Raw genomic sequence first — 22347 nt, forward strand, 5'->3', positions numbered from 1 at the left:
TATAAAAGAAAATTAATTTAAAAACTCATCCCCTTAATTACTTTCTATACCTAATTACACTAGTAAAACTAAGCATATATTGTAAGATAACGTTGGATCAATGTTAGTAATCTTGATTCTGATAATAACAAAATTATTATTTTGTTACTAATATATGTTATTACGTGTGTAGTTGCTAGAAAGCAATTTGGAAGTGATAAGTTGATGAGATATAATTTCACAACAACTTAATTTATGGTGAACTGAAAATTTTCGATGATATCTCATAGTTCGGTGATGTAAATGACTAGCAACCAAAACAGCTTAACAGAAAATGCAAATTGATACAAGTCATATTTTTATCAATTAGACTATTTCGGATGTTATCTAGGAGAAATAGTAGTTGCAAGGTTGACCAAGACGAAGCAGAAACAACAACCAGCTTGAAAGGAGCAGTTATGGTATTTTGGAAATATATGTCAGCTCGATAATCGAAATGGAATGATTCACTATGTGTTACGAAGCTAAGACAATGATATACAAATCTTCTTCACAAGTCGAAACCTAAATCAGAGCTTAAATAGGAGAAAAATTGCGAGGGAGTTGCTGGTTTTGTACTTATTAGATAATAAGTTACATATTGTATATAGTCTGGTATTTTCAGTATATCTCATATTAATGTGAAATTAAGTGATTCTTGATTTTATGAAAAACTAAGATAAATGAAAACAAATTTTAAATTCATAACTTTGCTAAAAAATATATGAATCAAGAGTTATAATAAAAAACAGATCAGCTCGAATTATATCAAATCAAACCAAGCTGAACAGATCAGACAAGATCAAGCGTTCATATCACTATCGGGGACCAAATGGACATAAATGTGAACATGACCGTTTCAAAGCTAGAAATCGTATAAAACCTTTTCAAACAGTCATATTCTTGCGAAGATCAAATCACAATAGAGAAGAGAATATTTAAAAGGTTTGGAGCATTGGGCATATTAGAGCAAGAAATACAAAGTAAGCTCGCCCACAAAGAAGAGTTCTCAAAAAGGGAGTCTTGATAGATATATCAGGTTAGTGAGAACTTTTTCCTTGTGTGTAAGAATACGATTGAGAGAAATATATTTGTAAATGTTTAAATCATCACACACCGAATCATTTGTAATCTTGACATAAGAGACATTAAACATTATGCGGATTTTGAAGTTACAGACTATAATAGAGAATTTGCTAGAAATTTCGATTAGGCAATAGATAAGTCTTTAAGTATACGTGAGTTCGTACAAAGATTGTATAAATCAAAATCTTCTACTGAATACCTTCTCAAGTAGAAGAAAGAATGCATATGAATTATTACCATCTGAATATTCATAAACAAATTTGTGTTTATTTATTTTATCGCATTTATTTATTTTTGAATCATTTTAAGTGTATTACCAAATTATTTTCATACACCCAACTTTCATATCTTTTAAATGTTTTACAAAATATTTAATCGATTTCAGAGATTATTTTGAGTTTACAAACTCGATTTAATTTCTCGATGCTCAATAATTTTTTAACATTTCAAAAACAAATTATTGTAGTTTTTTTAATCGTAAAATATTTTAAAGTTTTTATTCACTATATTAAGATCATTTTCGATTCTAACACATTTTATATCCTAACAGGAAGACAGAAACAACAAACATAACTCTACATTCCCAAATCAGGCTCCATCTATTTATCATCGATCCAAAGTTCGAACAAGATACAGTGTAAAAATAAGAAAAATCAACTAGATGGTGTCTTGTCTTTCTTCCCAGCCAAAATCATCGAAATCTGTAGTCCTCGACTGAAAGCTTGATTGAAAAGAAGCCTCGTCTGGAATTCGGATACGAAGGGGAACCAAGATAACACAACCACCGGCATGAAGATAATGAGCCCCATTATGGCTTCATACGCTCTAGACAGCTCCATCACCGAATCCCATATCCCAATACCCTTTAAACACGGCCTACATGCTTGAGCAATCTGTAAATATGAAAAGTAAGTACCAGAACTTGCCTGTCAAATCAAAAAACTGTCGATAGCATATGAAACTTACCAGAATAAGGGCCCAACCAGTGGGCATGAAGGCCAAGAGAGCAGCAAATATATCACTAACAGTTAGATCACACACCACAAATAGTACAACCATAACCGATACAAATCCAAGGAACAAAAGCAATTTAAGAATCCTGGACATAAGCTGAAAGTCGGTACCAAATCTTCGTCTACCCATTGACACCATCTGTTGTAAAAAAAATGGTTATAAAAGCAAGTGAATATTGTGTTACCGTAGAGGTGGCGAAGAACTGAGGAGATAAAGGCTTACCTTTAAGACCAGAAGAGCGGTTAACATAACAAACCAAGAAAGGCCATAAACCTGTGGTGATGATAGCAAGAAAAAGCGATGACGGGAAACAGAGAAGAGAAGGATGAAAAGCAGAAGAAAATAACAAAATAGAGATTAGAATAACAGAACAAAAATAGAGATTGCAATAACAGCTATTACCAATATATTCTTGCTTCCATGTGATATCTTAAGCTGGTACACGATCCCGAATTGGTAAATGAAAAAGCGGAATGCAAGGACAATCTCAAGAATTCTACCCCTCATATTTGTGTATTTCAAGTGTTCTTGTTCTTCATTCCACCAGGATTCCCAGCTTTTATCTGGAGAGATCCCAATCCCGCCACGGTTTCCCATCCACCTTTTCCAATCCGTCCAATCATCCACTGTTTTTTGCCACTCGAATCCAGATGGATTAAAAATAAAAGGAGCAAATAACCAGGAAGCAACAAGGAACCACATTGAAAAAGTGATGAAGAAGTACAGCGATGAATTGCGATAAGAATGTCCATAGACCTCATAAACTATCAACAGTATTAAAAGCTCTAAACCCTTTACAAAGTGACTACGAGAATACATTCTGTAATTATCAGCAAACTTGTCATGAAAAACAACAAAACCACGACCGGTGGCTCGGTATTTGGCGCCTCCATGCAGAATAGTTCTGCCATAATAATGGGCTTTAGTCCCAAGCTGAAATGTGAAGAATACAGACGCCAGCTGCAGTTGCATGATTATGAAATCACCAATAGCAGTGCGAAATCCTCTTTCGAGAGCAATTTCCATCACCATAGGTAGCACAAGTAACAAACCAAGCTGAAAGAATGACTGGGTAGCCAAAGCCTCCTCCAGAGCTTTACTCTGACGCAAAGACGGATCCTCTAGAATACGTCTTTCCAAACCACTCAAGACCATATATAGGCGTCCATATAAGAACACATAAACAGTAAGAACAGTAACCTGGAAATTTCCAGGTTGAACCCAAATTAATTAAGGTTGATTTAATAAGACGCAAATGATGGAAAATGCAAGGACACAACTTGATCAGACAGATTGGCACTTGGATTATATCACTGATCGCCAATGTTCTTCATAAAAAGGGAAGGGGGGGGGGGTGGGGGGGACATACTTCAACAAGATTATCTAAGGAGATTAAACAAGTAGCTTAGATCGTATATGGATTGAGTCATTGAAATTCCATGAATCAAATATCTTTTTTCAAATCAAATCTTTCCATCGAAATACAACTTCAGGATACATTTGGATGGGATGATTTGAAATAAAAGGATTTTAAAACCAAGAATAAAATGCATCCCACTTATTTAGGTAATTTTGAAATCCATAAATTTGAAATCCCTCCCCTTGTATTTGTTTATTAAGTAATAAAATGCATTTCAAATTCCTGCAAAATTGAGTCATTTGTATCATTTCCTCGAATTATTTTCACAAATCCAAATACGACCTCTGTTCACTTGTGAATTTTCATATTGATAAATCTAATATTAAAGCTAATTTAAGTAACTACTGATATTAGCAACAATGAGCATCGAATGACATATAATTTGAGAAAGCATGATAAGAAGTGTGAGTAATCTTGTGTATACCATACTACTGAAGTAAAAGCCCACAGTGGTGAAGTAGAAGGACAACATTCTATAAAAATCAAAGCGACGTCCAAGTCTGTAGACATCTCGGCTAAGCGTCTGCTCACCGTTGCCATTTGCAACCTTTGCCTCAAAAAGAGATATCTGGTTCATACCAACATCTCGGCCCTTGCCTACTTGAATGTATTCATGATGTGTTACATAGCCCCTACGTAAAGTTGAATTGTAACCTAGAGAAAGCAATAAAGTTAAGTTGCAACCTAGAGAAAGTAACTCAATCAACAAGTTAAATAAAAAAAAAGTAACTTAGATTGTACTTGGATTGATGGATTTAAGGGATTGAATTTTTACTAAAAAAACTATTGAAAATTGAAATTGCATAACTTGATATGGATAGGATTTTCACTTTAATTTTATTCATCCAAGCAAGTCATGTAATTTGAAATCCATCAACCCAAGCACAACTTTAAAGAAAATTTAAAATAAAATCACCAGAAAATATATCTTCGCTCAAGTTTATTACTCTCGAAGCTTTGCTTATGCCCCCTCTTGTCAAATGAAAGAGTCTATCAAAAATGTCAGGATGCCCATAGTGAAATCTTACCCTGTTTAAGAAAAATGTGATGTTGAAAACAAAAACATATCACCACATTTAATTGTGTTCAGAATAGCCTTAAAACCATGAGGTGCAGATCAACAATCATCCGCAAAATCAACACCAGAATGCAGGACAAGCTTAAGAGTTAAGACACTATCTGAAGCATTTAGAAGCATCGACAACATCAAGTTAACAAACCAAGAATGAAAATTGAGACTTCATTTGAATTGATAAATCACAAACAAAGTTATAATGCCGCAATGTTAAAGAAATTGGCTGTTGTGGAAAACCATTTACCTTAAAGGGTTTGCCAAAATTCTTTGCCCAATGGTGACGAAGCTAGTTTCTTGATTGGACATGAACCAGGCGAGTGAAGAAACGCTGTGATAAAAAGAAAAGGAGTCAATCAAGTACAAATTTACCATACCTATTATTTGATATAGTGCAGCCCTGTGAATCCAAAAACAAACCTTCCAGTGAAAATATGCTCCCTTATACCCAATATTGTGGGCCTTCTTTGTCCATGATGAGTTTTTAAAAATTCCTCCAACACATTACGCATCTTGAAAGCTTCCTCAAAATAATTATCCTGAGGAACAAAAATTATTGATAGAATTATGTTCATTTGGATGGACAGTTATAATATAAGATCTATTTCCCCTCCAGCAGGAGAAAAGAGAGCCCAATTGTCGACAATACTGCTAGGCTACATCCATTAGCCTTGCCTGGATTCTATCATAGAATCCATTTGGGAGAAAATGAATATCATTTTTATTATTATAATTTTACTAATGTTACATCGTTAAGATAGGTTATTTGTTTGAATTGAGACCTTTTAAAAGTAGTTTGGTATTACTACAGTAGCAATCCAAACATCGCCTTATTATTTGTTCTACCACAGACTGCCACACAGAACGATAGGGACAACTGCTGCTACCCGACAAAAATTAACAAGAGCCGCTGGAAAGAATATTGGAACTGGCATCACTCGAGTGTTAAAAATTAAGAAGTGTCTCCCATGAATGTATTCATACTAGCATCTCCCGAGTATTTTTGTTTTGAACATTAAAAAAAAACAGGTTTTTTTCAGTAGATACTCACCAAAACCAATTTCCAATCTTGTATGTTGACAAAGAAAATTACACTGACCTGATTCATGTCTATGGTCTGCAAAGCTTCTCCACGAGTAAAAATAATAGCATGATTTTGATTCTCAGGTTTCCCTTCACCAATTTTTGGATTACCGGGAAGCTTGATACGATATATTTCCTGGTAACAAGGCATTTAGACATCAATTAGAAAATACAAAGCAAGCAAAAAGATGAGTCATCGTTGAATTAGAGTTCACAAATCCTTTATTTCATTCCACGAAAAAATTTCTTTGCAGAAGGCCTAGTCATGGTGAACTTCATACCTCATCCAACTTGTCCCCTCCCTTGACCAGGACAGAATAATAAATCTTCTCAGAGTTTCCATTGACTGTCTCTTCCCTCTCATCTATATAAGCAACACGCAGAGATGCATGCCTACAAGGATTTATCTGAAAATTTGTAAAAACTATATCGAAATTTCCAAAATTGAGTCATTTCTTAGATTGAAACTTACGTCAGCATTAGATTCAAAATATTGGCATAGCAGCGCTGATCTCGAATATCCCTGGATTTTTTCTGCATACCGTAAACTTGACAAGACACTACATAGGTGAATTTCAGATCGGCCAAAGCTTGTGCTTGTTCCTTGAGTATCCTGTAGTCACTCTGATTTTTATCAATTGCCCGATAACCACCAAAAATAGCTGGATAAGAACCACGAAATGTTGGTTAACCTATGACTTTGCACCAATTGAAAGCTTATAAAAAGAAACCCAAAAATACGTGAAAATTTACAGTTAAAAGATTAGAGAAAGAGATCCACCAACCCTTATCATCAGCAAAATCCAAAAAGCATTGAAGTTCCAAAGCCTCCCTGTAGTACATCATCCCTCTCACTGGTGTTCCAACAAGAAAAACATAGAATCAATGGCCAAAACAAAAGCATTGTAACCTTATTATTTTTAAATTTAAAGCCAATAATTGTCTGACCTGTCCGAGATAGAGTCTGAGCCCGGTAAGATACCCATTGACGAACCAATTCTGCCTGGTCTTTGCCGGCATAAACGAGTTTTGAATCATTGATCCGCTCCTCGTAGTTTTTCCACTCGTCTTTAAATGAGACAGTCATCAGTGCAAGAGTATATTACATTAGTCATAATGATAAATCTAAAGCACGGAGGTGAAGAATCCAAAACTCACCCGGATATATTTTCTGGAGGTAAAATAGAATACTTATGCCATCCTCATTTTCCTTGTTAAGCTCATCGGTCGAATAAAGAACCTCTTCTTTATAGTATGGTGTCAAAATACTGAGGAATATAAATGACCATGAACTTTTACGAGAATAGCAAATGACTGTTCATCGTTACTATTATGTTTCTCATATAATAAAGAAATTAAAGTTCTTCATTAACAGATAAAAAATCCTTAAAATACATTTCCAATTCACATAAACTGGTAAAAGATGAAGTCACAGCATAATGGGGACATTTTTCATCTTCTGCGATATAGTTTGACCAAACTCTTCTACAGAAGCACAAAATATTTCTTCAAACTGACGCATTTCAATTGAATGAATTTTACAATCAAAACTTCTAATTGCACACATAATAATGGAATAAAATATTTAGGTGATGCATCATCAAGCGCCAAAGGGTAGGGTAATGTGATCCTAAAAAGAGCAACGAAAGTCTCAATTGTCAGAGTGCATGTAAGATTCTAAAACTGTTATATGCCACTTTGTTGTTTGAATGACAAGATCTTGGGCAAAATTTTCAATTCTCACGTTCATAACAACCCAAGGTTCCTCCAGAAATCAAGGACTGCTCAGATAATCCAGTCTCAGAAATACTGGCATATTTTTTGTTTCTAAAATTCTAAATGAACTATAAGTTTTATATAAAATACTACAAAAACATCTCACATATACATATTTATTGAGAGGTCAACCTTTTAAAAACTATTTTTGGTACATCAAAAGCGAATTCACTAAACATAGCCCCAAAATCATATGATAACTAGATTAAAATGATGGGATTTAATAAATACATTCCATTCCCACATTCTTCATGTAATTCAAGTTACTAATATCCACCATTTTTCCTCGCCCCACATGTGTCACTAAATCATTCACAATCTTACCAAAAAAGTCCAGCAACATTACTTTTTCAAAAAATTCAGTAAAGAAGTACATATTTTAAAAAAAATCAATTAATTGTGCAACTTAATACAGAAATGCACGTATTTTGCTCGAAATTTTTACCACGTCCAATCTATCATCCGTACAATTTCAAATGCAAAAAAACAGACTTGAGGTTTTAAATTATATTTCTCGTATCTAATTTATTTTCTTTACAAAATCCTTTATTGACTAAATCAATGATGTCTAGCTTTCCAAGGTAAATGATACATCTCTGTTATATCTATATCGATCAGGTAAACAATATTTAGTCCACACTGTTTAGAGTGTGGATCCTTTGCACAACATCAAAAACACCAAGGGCATTCGAATTGAGGCCCAAGACCTGAATACTTCTCATGAAGCTACACATCTTAACAGGATAAAATTTAGCTGCGTAATTAAAAAATTACAGCGTTTTCCTTGAACATATCAAATTCATTGAAATGTGAGTCAGCACACAAGAAACGTGAGGCTTTCTGGTTGAGAACTAACCTAAAAGAGAGCATGTTACGAACTTTTGGGGCTCTAGGCATTATCATAAATAAGGAATTGGCAAAAAAAGTCAGGCGTCGACGAGCTTCTAAATTCATGGGCACATTTATTGCTGATTCTTTCACTGTCAAAAGCAAATGAAGTCTGACAACCTACACAATATTTAAAACATAAGGAAAAAATTTCCAAAAACAAGGAAAAATTAATAAAAAAATATCAAAATAGAATTGTGAAATTTATCAAAGTGATAGCCCAATACCTTTTCCCTCCACGACCTGCTATGTAAGAGATCAATGTTTATGTTTTGAAACTTCTCCTCTTTTTTGTTATTTTCTTGAAATGTATAAACTTCCTTCAGAACCCTGACAGAAGAAAGGAAATAGTACATCTAAAAACATTGAAAGTAAACTGTTATAAAGAAAGCAGTCAACATTATCCACAGAGATACATACTCATGGCCATTATTCATCACATCCTGGATGATAATCTCTATAATATCCTGGAAAGTGTTAATCATATGAGATCTATATGACTGATCATCTCCATTTTCTTCCATCTGCAAACATACAACATTTGTAACACAGAAATGGCAAGAAAAAAATTGATTTCCATAAGGAATTTGGTGAAGAAGACACTTCAATAATCAAACTTACAAGAAGGTTTAAAAATTTATCCAATTTATCACTTAGCAAAGGCAGGCCACTCATCCGAAATTCCTTCAAGAATCTTTGATTCCGAATGCTCCTTTCCACTTCACGACATATTCTCCAAATAACTCTAAAAATGGACAAAGATTCAATAAAATAAAAAACTATTTCATCAAGGATAACACTAGATTTCCTTGTCCATGAACAAATATAATCATAAATTCAGGATCATTAAGAGTTTATGGGGCAAAGGAAAGTTAACCACTCATGGCTCTTACTTCTTTTCCCCGTCATTCACCAAAAGGGCAATTAGGATGTCCCTCAGTGTCTCATAGCATTCAATAATTGCAAAATACATGAAATCGTCAGTCTTAATTTTCTTGAAGAGATCAGCATCTTCCCTCTCATTGTAGTCTTTTGCCATGTCTAATGCGATTGGAATCTACTCGCAAAATGAATAATGAGTAGAGAAGAAAAGCACTTGACAGTTCAATAAGGGTGAACCAAACTAATTTTACCTTGCTAGCAAGTAAGAAAGGAGGCCACTGGACAACAGAGACTTCACCAGATGAATATGGAACAAGAAGCAGGTCTCTTTCCCTGAAAATTTGATGCAGAGATAAACTTTCCAACAATTAGGTTTTAAAACATGCTGACAACAAGAAATCAAAATACCAACTTGTGGCTAATCAAATCCTCGTTTCTCATAGATAGTATAAATTCATTCCACATTTGCGAGAACTTTGCAATGCTTATCCTTTCTGTAGTGTCATCCTGCCATAACAGCTCACACATCAACCAGGAAAAAAGTACATAGGTGTAAATTTCAATAGACAAAAGACAGAAAATGAGTTGTGAGATATTAAATAAAGAATAACGACCATGAAATATGTTTCTCGCATACCTAAATAGATATATTCGAAACATCCAACGATCATGAGAACACGCACAAATTTTATTACCTGCAGATTTTGTCTGGCTTCCTCTTTGGAATATGGAACAAGGCGCTCGCTGAAAGCTGAAGGAACAGATTCGAATCTAGCCCTTATCATACCAAGTGTCCGGATCTACAATTTGGGGGTAGAGAAAGAGAGGAAGAAAGACAGAGAAAAATTAGTATGACAGCAAAATTAACCATGTACATCATCTTTTCCACTCTGTAAAGCACTCAATGAGTTCTGTAACTAAGCATGACAGCAAACAAACAGATTTTAACAATATCAAACCAAATTATAAAATAAGAACCCTTTACCTCTCCAAGATGACTGAATGCTCCATGTATCCCACCAACAAGAGTTGCGAAGATAGCATACCATATTTGGGTATCCATAAAATAGACCTAAATGCAAGTAATCATTTGATATGATATAAGTTCGCATTTCGGGAATAAATTTTCACATTGATATATGTTTTATTACATACCAAAACAATTGGAGCCCATATTGCAATAACAACACCAATATTATGCGTAACTGCATCATGTAGCAAAAGCAAATTGATTCCATCACAATCTTGAAAGTAACAAACACTAACTTTTTCTTGTGGAAAAGAAGTTGCCATTAGGAAAAATTCATGAAAGTGCAAATAATATTTTTTCCAAGCGGCAAAGAAATTACCATTAGGAAAAAATTCATGCCAATCATAGCTACTGACAGTGAGATTCATGATAGTCTTTGTTGGTTCAATTAATGGCAATATCTAATCAGACCAAAAAGAAGGTGTTAAAAATATGAATAAAACTGATAAAACACATATTTAACACAAAAATACAAGATACTGAGTGTGCATTTAAAAAGAATCCTCCCCATTCTAAGACATGCTTATGTCTGGAAACTGAAACAAAAGAATTGAATACAATATGCACTATGCAGGTAGATCAAGCCTTGATCTCATAAGAAAAAGTAAGATGGTATATCAAATTTAAAGTCAGAACCTGTAATTGAGTGTAAAATTAAACTTTTTTATTTTATTCCTGGTCTTGGACTCCAGAACTGAGAGTCAAAATACATATTTACAGAAAGTATTTTGAGCTTCTCCATGAATTCTCCAATCCACACCAGCTTACTTGGAGCGAGAAACCTTGTATATTGATTCATATAAAAATATGATGGATACAAGTAATCTCAGAAGACTCGATATCTGTTTGTTCGGTACAGAAAGCAAAATAGGCCTAAGCGATTGTCCAGATTTCTCGTCATCCCCCCAAATTCATTGAAGATGCCCTCTCTTGACATCATCAAGCTTTGTATGTACAATTCTATCTTCAATAAACAATGAATAATTCTATCTTCAATAAACAATGAATATGCCACATAAAGTTTCCATCGTGGTACAAGCAGAAGTGAAATAATGCTCAGAAACAGCTAGAGAACAGTTTTAGTTTCAGGAACATAATGCCTAGGGTAGAAGCGTATGGCTTGAGAGAAATACATATTCAACGCCATAAGAATGAAAAAAGTCCAATACCACCAAGTGTTGCTCGATATATCAAAGAAATAAAATATGAAACTCCTACAATACAGAAAGATATTACCTCAACATAAAAGCTGAATGCTAGCTTGCTTATTAGCAGTGTAATCCAAAAGAGTGTGTATCTAAACATAAAGAAGGTTACGTATAAAATTAGGCAAAACTAGGAAAGATGAACTTGAACTCGTTCAGATCTTCTTATCCATATGCTTCTTACTTTAGAAGAGAAAACATGTCTTCATGCATGCCTCTTCCAACATATAGCTTCGGCTAAAATACAGTGATGACACTCGTAATTATCCATTAAAACATCAATTTCATCAATAGCATAGATTTGCAAAGAAACATACCTGAGCCCACCACATCAACATGATAATAATATGCCAATCTGAACGTTCCATGGATCTCCTCAGGAAAGGAAATAGAAACAGAAAGGCAGCTAATATATTTGGTATTAAATAAATTGCAACACAGTAATAATACAATGAATGGCTCTGCCAATCTGCTCCCAAATTATTGAAGAATTTCAGTAGCCCAGATGGATTCTGAAAAGATCTTGAATAAGTAACTGGCATGATCACTAGCCAAAATGCAGCAACTATAAATTTCAGGAGATACCGGAGTATCTGGAATGACTTTAGGCTCCTCCAGGCCTTAAAACTAAGGACTATATCCAGGACAGCTGCAGTAAAAGAAGGTAGACGTGTAGTGAATTTTATTACAGCTATAATGGAGGACACTCTTTAGTCTGGTAAAAAACAACTGGAAAAATAACTGACACTGATTAGAGACTTTAGTCAGAGATAGAAGAAACAAAAATCAAAATATCAAAGAGACAGAAATAGAGAAATGAACATGGAGTCATGGACACAACAGTCAACACATATAAAAGATTACCACAAGTACCTCTCAAAAAATTTAAAAAGGCTGCAGTGACAAATATGCTTGAAACACTTCGATAGACAACATCGTCGAAAAGAACACTTGAGGATCCACGCTGATGCCATGCAATTATTATCATTGCCTGAAATATAAAGGGGGATTCATATCTACACGAACCAACCAACCAAGTACAAATCAAGAAAAAAATAGCGACTCAAAACATATTAATGAATAAAATAATCAAATAACAAGCTTTCATAATGTTGCACCATTTAGATGGGGTCCCAACCGAAGATGCTAAATAAATACAATAGGATATGAAGTTACAAGGGTGGGTTTCTTGCCGTTTTACTCGAATACCCTTTAACAAAAACGGCTGATAAAAATTCTCATCTCATTCTATTACAACCTGTTGGAACTTTTCAAGTTCGCAATCTTGATTTTGATGTTAACAAAACTTGTTATTGTGTTTCTAACATATTTACTCAAGTGTGAAGTTGTTAACACAAGAAGCAAGCTGAAACTGAATTCTGCACAAACTGAATTTCTGGAGAGCTTCTGTGTTTTGATTATATCTCCCAGCTGGATGATCCAAATGACAATCCGCCAACAATCCTGTTCAGAAAACTCAATTTGGAACAAGTCGTATTTCACGTCAGTTGGGCAAAATCGGATGTTATCATGGTCTAACTGATCGCTGAATTACCGAACTGATCGCTGAATTCAGCAATCAGTTGGGTTTGAGCAGTTGCAGTATTTTAGTTATATCTCTCAGCTCGGTTATCGAAATGAAGCGATTCAGTATGCGTTGGAAAGATAAGACAAAGATCTACAAATCATCTTCATAAGTTAAAGTCTGAATCGAAGCTTAAGAGGCTGATAAATGACGATGAAGCTACTGGTTCTGCACAAACTGAAATCAGCTAGGCTGATTTCAGCACACCAGCTGAAACTGAACTGAACCAGCTGGAACTGAACCAGACCAGCTGAAGACCAGTTGAAACAGACAAGCTGAACTGAACCAACTGAACTGAACCAGACCAGCTGAAGACCAGTTGAACCAGACCAACTGAACCGAACCAGCAGCTGACCAGCTGAACTGAACTGAACCAGCTGCTGACCAGTTGAACTGAATGACCAGTTGAGTTGACCAGAGTTGACCAGTCGGGAAATTGTCCAGCAAGGCGAATTTGACCGTTGCAATCTCGGAAACAGTACAGAAACTTTCCAAACGGTCATATTCTTGTGTCTAACATATATATCATTGTTGTGGCCTATAAATACATCATCTTGAAGATCAAACAAGAGCTTTTGAAGTGGAGTCAAAGCATGGGCAGTTAGCATGAATATATCAACTAGTTGAGAGCACAAGCCCTTGTGTGAGGATACATTTGAGATGCACACTGTAAAGGATAAATTCCTCACACACACAATCACTCACATATACAAGAGAGTTTGAGCAGAAAGATTAGTTGAGTGAATCTTTACACAAAGACGTAAAACATTGTGTTTGTAGTCTTTTGCATATGAGACATTAAACAATATGCTGATTGTGAGGTGCTGCCTACAATCTTGAGTGCTAGGAGTTCAGTTTAGGCAGTGGGTAAGTCCTAGCTGAATAGGTTTGTACAAGTAGTTGTATAAATCAAAGTCTTCCAGTGAATCCTTCCTAAGGGGAAGAAGGGGTGACGTAGGAGCATTTGAAGTCTCCGAACATCCATAAACAAATTCGTGTCTATTTATTTATTGCATTTAATTATCGTTTTCATAGTTTTAAAGATGCATTGTTGAAACATTTTATGTGTTCTTCAAATACCAAAATATTGCATACCAAGTGTTTGATAAAATGTTTCAACTAAAATATTTTTACTCATTCAACTTGCATATATTTTAAATGATTTACAAAATATTTAATCGGTTTCTACGAAAGATTATTTCGAGTGTTTTCCGCTTGATTTCATATCAAACTCGATTTAGTTTATCGGTGTTCAATATTTCGAGAACCGAGCTATTGTAGCTCAACGATTGCCCCCTAATCGATCCTACAATTGGTATCAGAGCCAAGGTCACGGGTTCGATTCCCATTGATTGCAAGGAGTGCAATTATTGGGAGGGAGATTGTTGGGTGCAATAATTGTCCCTGCTTGGTAGAGCGATCGAACCGTGGTGCTTGAATTGCTGTGCGGTTTAAAAGATTTGAGTTGCACCATTACCACCAGCTATAGCTTTTGGTAAAGCGGCAAGCGCTCGGTTCTACACAACCCCATACACTAAGCATGAGCATAGGCCAATCCTCACTTCACAAAATATAGCAGGTCAACCAACAAATCTGACCTGATATACAAACCATAAAATGCAAATCCAGATATAAAAAACAATTGTAATAAGGATGAAGATTCTACACCAGGTCATCCAGTAATCCAACATAGCTTTAAATTGATAGAGAGAAATTATTTACGTTCTTAATTATTGCTCATCCCTCTTTATCTCTCAGGCACCCATCATCTCCCTGATGAAGTTATTTGTTCTAAATTTTTCCATTAAAAGGCATCAATTAAAAAATAATTAGTTCCAAAACGTTTTTTCCTCCTATTCTTCTACCAAAAATCCTTCTTCGGTTGTGCTTTATGATTTGAATGCAAGGGAAGTTTTCTTAGAGCTGATCAACATAACATCAATTAAGATAAATATAAGCCAACAAATCCATACATGGAAGATTAACAGAAAGATGTATGAAATTGAAGTACCTGGAGAGCCAATATAAAAAAAATCCACATTCTGTCAAAGTCCCGATAAAGGTGCCAAAATGTACGAACTTCAACAAAATTTGTCTTGGGTTTTCCCACAGGCTGGTTATCCTTCTGCAAGACTATCGAAATCAGTATGCTCTTCATTTTAGCAGATAGAATAGTGTATATAGGCAGTAACAAGTGAAGTAACACTTTCATAAGAATGTTATGTGATTGAGCAGCAATCTTTTTTTCTGCTTTTTCTTGAAAAGTTAGTTTTTCATGTAACTAGATCAATAACAAAGACAAGGAAACAACATGCAAGGATATCAGGAAAGGCAGCTTACTTGTTATCGATTAAGAATTGAACATCGAAGTTAAGTGAACGTGTTGTTCATCAAATAACCATGCATGGAAAGTTAACTTTGCTACAAAACAGCATGTTGAAATCAATGCTTCAGGACACATCAAAAAATTCCTAGTTATTGCATACGAAACCATGTCAAACTGCACCTGAAGGTAATTTAGGGTGGTTTCAATATAAAATAAGAGACGCAAAGAAAAATGAGGACAAGACATGATAAGAAAACCCTTATACTTCTCTTTTATGTGCAAACAAATTGCAGAAAATACCTTATTTGCTGGCTTAGCCGTATCTGAATGCACAAAAAAATCCCCTTTTCCATCCAATGGCCATTTCAGCTTTGAACTCTTTCCACTCCTGTATAAGGAGTAAAAGGAATATCAAGAACCAACAAAGGTAAATCAAAGAATGAGAGATCTACTAAACTAGAAAGATAGGATTGATAATCCATTAAATTACCAAAAGTATTCATTAAGATCATCATAGTTTCTCCAGGTTGAATGGCTTGCTTTCCCATCTTTGTTTCCACTGGCTTCCTTCATGAATGAAGATTATTGATTTAGAAAGCAAAACAATGTATATGACCAAAAGTAGGTAAATAAAGATGTACCTTGCGAAGAACCTCATAAAGAGGTGTCACAACTTCCTTGAGAAATGCTTCCTCGCCTTTAGGATTTATTATAAATGTATCTCCAGTGACTTGTTGGACATTGCCAAACAGAAATCCATGCATCTCTTTTGCCATCTTGTATGCAGAAGAAATGAGAGTCACATTTTCCATTAAAGAAGACAAACACAAAAAAGAACCAATAAGTGGTGGACGGCTTAATGATTAACAATAGAAATCATAAATAAAAATAAATATTCGAGATGTTTAAACATAAGCTTGTTTACTATTTCATTATTTTAAAAAAGGAGCTACCCTTTTTAATGATAGTTAAAAGTTGCATATCAGGAAACATGCAAAATCAAATAACGTGATATCAAATGCGTCAAAGCCAACAATCTGTGGTTAAGATGTCATTTTTAAGCATAATATTAATCTTATGACTACCTTCCCATAAAGAGTTAAACCGTTGAGAGAGGAAGAATGTATTAATTTATTATCATCAAGCTCCCTTTCACAAGCTGAGCAAAATTCTATATGGGAACAAGCAAGATAAAATGCAGCATATTATCATATCCAATTTGAAGCCAGGCCACTGAGCCTCATGGATGACGCACTAACATTCTATGATATACGTACGGATTAAAAACAACACAGGCATGTAACATAATATTTCCCTTTTTTGACATTATAAACAAACTATCAACATATATAGTTCCATAGCGAGGAAGATGTAATAGTTAATTACTGAAAAGGAACATACACGGTGAAAAATAAAGCATATGCATTCTGGCATAAAACGAATATTTGAAGCTTCACCCCAAATCAGAAGATAAAGTCCAATATAAAGAAGTCGTGCCTGTTGCCTCCTATCCCGAGGAGACCTGCTAGAAAATAAGATTGATTATCATCACCTGGTATGAGGTGATAATGTAGCTGTAAAGAATTCAACTTACTCTAGAATTGGGTCAAAATGTAAATATTTACACCATGACCGATAGTTTTTAAAAATTTTGTTCATCAATTCCTTGATCGTTTCGTCATCCAACTGCAGTAACATTTATCATCATTATTCCAGATACATCATAAAGAAAAGAAAAGGCATGCAGTTCTCATAAAAATAGAGGCAAGGGGACAGTAAACATATTATAATTATCTGATTTTATTGGTGCTATAATAGGATGAATGAAATACTTACTTGCTCATAGCCATGAGGATTTTTCTTTCTTACATCCATATTTGCAAGAAGCAATATCAAGTGCTCCCGCTGATTTGCTACATTTCCTTTCTTTAATACCCAACAGTGAACAAAAAATATGTAATCAACTGCCAAATTCATGAATATGTCAAAACGAAAAAATGAATAAAGTTGCAACGGATTCAAGTCAGTATGCTGATGAGTAAAACTTACGATGTCAAAATTCCCATAGAAGTTAACTTTTAGAATAAATATTTTATAGTTGTCCCCCAAAGGCAAGATCCCCGAGACATTGATTAACCATAACTTTTTTCTATTGCCTTTTCTTTTCATTTCGTTTTTACTTTATTTTGGGTATATTTAGTCTTCTATTCAATTTCTTTTGACTACCCCAACATTGGAAGGAATAACACATAAGTAAGGACACAAGACAATTTCAATCTGCTTTTATTGAAACAAATTCCTGGTGCTACACGGCACGTTCGTATCACTCTGCTTAGCCACATAAACGAGATCATTTTCACTTAAGTGGTCAGCGGGAAAACGGATCAGAAAAAATGAAATGTTTTTTGAGCATATTCAAAATATCACATCTCGATCGTGATAATTTAAATATTCATTGCTTATTACAATACGACACAAAATTATGCAATAGAATGGATAATAAGATAAAGAAACATAAAAATAAGAAACCATCCCTGTTAAAATCATAATATCATATATATGCTTTCAAGGATTGCGTATTTGTACTTTGTAGATTATTCTGTCTTTTTTAGTTGTAGTATTCTTTATCGGTTCTATTCTTTTTGTTTTTCAAGTTGATGTGATTAATATTTGCATGAATGAAATGAGACTATTAATAAAAAAAACATATAGTAAATAATTCCATCCCATGGAATTGGATAATTAGATTTAGTTTGAACCAAACAAGCTATAAATACTATTAATCAAACCTACACTAATCAAGGTAACTAAATTCAAAATCATATTATTTTGTACCAAATAATTTGGGATAATGGTTATCAATTTAAGGAAACTTTATGTACATAAATAGGTGACCTTGTACCCTAGTTTTTATTCAAGAAAACCAACTTAATAACAGCAGAACCGTGTCTAATTATTCTCCTTGTTTATTTCCCTCGGATATGCGTTCACTATACATCCATTGTTACCCAGATGGATGGCATCATGGTGTGAATTCACTACCACCATTTAAAACTCAAGTTACATATCTAGCTCATTGTAGCTAAAAAACAACTTATTGTTAACAAGTAGTCAAGTACATCTACCCAAATCCTCACAAGACATGTATCTTGCTGCACAAATAAGTTACCCGAGTTTACCTGGAAACCAAATATTACAGCAAGCCATTCAAGAATGTCATGGGCGGGCCTCTCCTTCTCTGTAGAAGTTAGAAATGATGGAAGACCTTCCACATTACGAATTGCTCGGAGGGCTGCTTTAATCTGGTCAAGAAATTAATGGTAAAAGGGAAATAGATATCTGTAGACATCAACAATACTCGACATTTGAGGAGCATTTCATAATATAACCTCAGGGAGTTTCATAATTTCTGGCTCAACTCCGACAGCGTACAAGGGAAGAATATTGTAGTGCTCGTTTTGCTCTTTCTTCTCCTCGACTTCTTTGGCATATTTTTGGGTCTGCATACATTGTATTAATCAAGAGCAAATATATCATTAAACACTGAAGTCAAAAATACTCCAAAATTTTGAGAATCACAGAGGATACCATAAATCAAACCTCATTATCAACTTTTGACGAAGGTATCACTGTCTTCAGCACATCATACAACACAGTTGCAATCTGATATATCTTAGCTATCTCCTCCCTTTAAAAAGAAAAACAAAATAAAAGGAGCGATAATTAAACAGTGACATATAAGTCCTTAAATGTGTATCAAAAATAGAACTGGTTTGAGGTAAAGCCTCACGGCTTTTTTGTATATTGGCCCTCTCTTATGTTTTTCTTGCAGAAGTTCTGGTAATATTTCTGGATTTCTCTAGGATCATCATTAGCAAGTACATGTTCTGTTTCACGTTCTTCCTGCGATAATTGAAGAGGTAAAAAATAACGAGTTAGAGTTGAACCAATCAAAGATTATATCAAGCTTTCAGATAGAAAGTATCAAGATAACTCTGTAATGTCTGAAATGAATTAAATATTTGCAAATTTCTTTCTGGTGATTCATTGTCATCAACTTTATACATCCTAGGAAATTTGAAATTAGGACACCACTAATTGAACTATTTATATGGAAAAAAATTAAATAATTATAAAATAATACACTGTACTCTTATTACCAGAACTTGCGAAAACAAAATTTTTTTTGGTAACGATGAACTTACGATAACATTAAGTTACTAACAAGTTGATTGATAAACAAATTAGGCACCGTTTAGCTCGTAGGATTGAATTATAAGAATCTATAACATAGGGTTAATATATTGAAATATAAGTATAACATAATTATTTTTTTAACTCCAATAATCATAGTACTCAAGCGAAATGCTGGATTAGACAAGGACATGAAGTCTTATCATTAGCACCAAACGACAGTAGGATTGAATTATAAGAATCTATAATATAGGGATAATATATTGAAACATAAGTATAACATAATTATTTTTTTAACTCCAATAATCATAGTGTACTCAAGCGAAATGTTGGATTAGACAAGGACACGGAGTCTTATCATTCGCACCAAACGACAAACAAACTAATGAATTTTACACATTCTGATTTGCGAACATGACTCAGGATTATGGAACTTCCATTTACTTCAGCCGTTAAAAAGAAACTAAATGGAGTTGGTTAAGTTTCAACTAGAATACACTTCTAAGTCTTCTTTTGACTATTAGTTTTATTGGTTTCTAAATATTGTGAATACCAAAACCAACTTAAGCATTACAGACCCACCTTTTGAAGTCTATGCAGTAAATATGTCTTAAACTGTCGAACACCCCGTCCGCTTGAAGTTGGATCCATTCGGTGCGCCTTCTCAAATGCATGGAAGCGACCTACAAATAAATGAAAAAAGAAGAAGAACAAGTTAACTTCTGAACATATTGATTAGGGAATGAATAATAAATATTTATACACTGTTAATTCTTTTGCATGGTTTCAATTAAAAAAAAAGGGTTCCAGATTCAAAAGATAAAAATTTGCCCATGTCTAGTCGATTTCTTATTTTAAGTAGTAGTAAAGAAAATCAAACAAGAGGTAGAAGTGGACATGATTGTGAGTGAGGGTGAAAATGACAGATGGGAATGAGAAAACGGATCTATTGTGGCTTTACCAGCATTTTCTTAAAAAACTAAAGTTCATTTTCCATGACATGGATCGGAGTCCAATTATCTATATTCTCCAGTGGCATCAAGGACTTACATGAGAAAAAAGATAAACTGAAGAGCAATTAATGACTCAGCAAAACTAGCAAACCCTAGATCTTCATCGAGAGGATGTTTAGCAGGAACAGAATGGATTCTTCCCTTTGAAAGAGAGCGGAAAGAACCAAGCCGTAATCCCCCTATGCATTATGTTAAGTTCATAAATGAAAGAACCAAATAATGTTTTCTTAAATAAAACAAAAGAAAAGCACCGACCTGTATGGGATGGATATGTCAGATAAAAAAATTTTCAAACTACTAAAAAACTGGTTGCGAATGTTATACACATTGCAGTACCATATTTTAACAAGTAGATGCCAATAATGCAATTACAGAGAGAATCTTGGATAGCAATCAAGTAGACATAAAAATGCAGTTAATTATCGAAGCCACGAAGTTTATTAAAGTTCTCTTAAAGTGGGAAAATTTTGAAAACTGCTAAATATATAAAACTACGGTCATCATTCCTACAACATGCTTGAACTTTACAGCAACTTAATGGAAAAAATAGTCTTAAAATGGTGAGAATTTGCAAAACATCCGTGTTCAAACTATGGCAAGAATCTCACTCTTACACATAGTTTAATGCCAAATATTTGCATAGATTTTATTGCATCCAACTTTCCGCAAATCTAAGACATTAACTCACTATTTAGGTAACAATTATTTGATTGGTTTGTACCGACTACAAATGAAACACTACAATCCTAGCAAGTCAGACGAGATAAACCAAATGAAAATATAGTACGCGTGTATGTGTGCTCAAACTTCAATATATACTCGATCTTACAGAGATAAGCAACACGGCGATTCTCTGGCTCAATCTCATTCGCCACACGCAGGATAGGGGCAATGGAAGCAAGAGACGATGGCACGGTCTCACTGTCCACCGTGGTGTTATCATCACCTGCCTCCACCATGGAGGCCATTTTTGTCATCCTCCTCGACATAGATCTTTGCGGGCCCACATCTTTGGTCCCACTTGAACTCGCCATATTAACACGCTACCAGTAAAAATCCTCTTTTTTTCTTCTTTTTCCTTCTGAAACTGATAGAACCATCAAAACCCTTCTGAATTTCCCCGGAGAAAGCGTAAAAGAACATGTCAATTGGTGTGCATATATACACACAATAAAGAAAAGGGTACACGGAGATGGATACTTTGGAGCAGCAGTGGGGCAAAACCTTTAAATTATTCTAACGGGTTTTCTCTAGGAAGAAGAAAAGAATGTGGGTGGATAACGATGTGTAAAGAAATATTTGTCTGATCTGTGATCATGTGGTGCTTCTTTACGCTTTGCTTTAGTGATGTTTAAGAGTAGTGGGAAGCAAGTGGGGTATTGCTCGCTTTAAAAACTTCGTTCAAATCGCACCATTGATTATTGGCTTCGATGAGAGGATTTGGAGGAGGGTGGAGTTTTCGAGGGAGAATTGCACAACATTATAACCATTTCTACGACATCTGTCTCCCTCCTCTTTACATTTCATTGATCAGAAGTACATAATCTCTAAGAAGATTGAATATCAATCCATAATCTTGGTCAAATTTTATTTTTTTAAAATAACTTTTTAAAATATATTGGATTGTTTTTTTTATAACACAAGTATGATATTGTTTTAAACTATAAATATATAATATAATTGCATGCACTATTGACAGGACTTGAGCTTGAAGTGTTTTTTTTTTTTTCTTTTTTAGAATACGAGTATGATATT

At 34.4% G+C, this 22347-nt stretch overlaps 1 protein-coding gene across 2 annotated transcripts; it reads right to left on the reverse strand.

The window, feature by feature from the left end:
* Positions 1-1661: 1661 nt before the first annotated feature.
* Positions 1662-22092, reverse strand: LOC140964271 (callose synthase 7-like). Of its 2 annotated transcripts, none has more exons than XM_073423903.1 (42): positions 21422-22092; positions 20162-20262; positions 19176-19288; positions 18986-19073; positions 18775-18885; positions 18565-18687; positions 17222-17311; positions 16980-17071; positions 16787-16907; positions 16027-16161; positions 15876-15952; positions 15686-15773; positions 15071-15184; positions 12348-12465; positions 11792-12123; positions 11659-11711; positions 11506-11566; positions 10589-10670; positions 10395-10444; positions 10225-10311; positions 9935-10039; positions 9652-9746; positions 9491-9572; positions 9251-9414; positions 8979-9102; positions 8778-8881; positions 8585-8687; positions 8326-8477; positions 6852-6961; positions 6642-6761; positions 6479-6547; positions 6166-6355; positions 5975-6086; positions 5710-5829; positions 5031-5149; positions 4858-4941; positions 4455-4567; positions 3963-4192; positions 2521-3318; positions 2341-2391; positions 2071-2256; positions 1662-1997 (listed from the first exon to the last, which is right to left on the reverse strand). In XM_073423903.1, the coding sequence occupies exons 1-42, from the start codon at positions 21624-21626 to the stop codon at positions 1758-1760; spliced, it is 5712 nt and encodes a 1903-aa protein (XP_073280004.1). In that variant the 5' UTR covers positions 21627-22092; the 3' UTR covers positions 1662-1757. The 2 variants fall into 2 exon arrangements, with proteins under 2 accessions (XP_073280004.1, XP_073280003.1); XM_073423902.1 differs by having other exon boundaries at positions 16787-16910.
* Positions 22093-22347: the final 255 nt, after the last annotated feature.

This window comes from Primulina huaijiensis, chromosome 18 (genome assembly GCF_012295235.1).
Source record: "Primulina huaijiensis isolate GDHJ02 chromosome 18, ASM1229523v2, whole genome shotgun sequence".
Classification (NCBI taxonomy): Eukaryota; Viridiplantae; Streptophyta; class Magnoliopsida; order Lamiales; family Gesneriaceae; genus Primulina; species Primulina huaijiensis.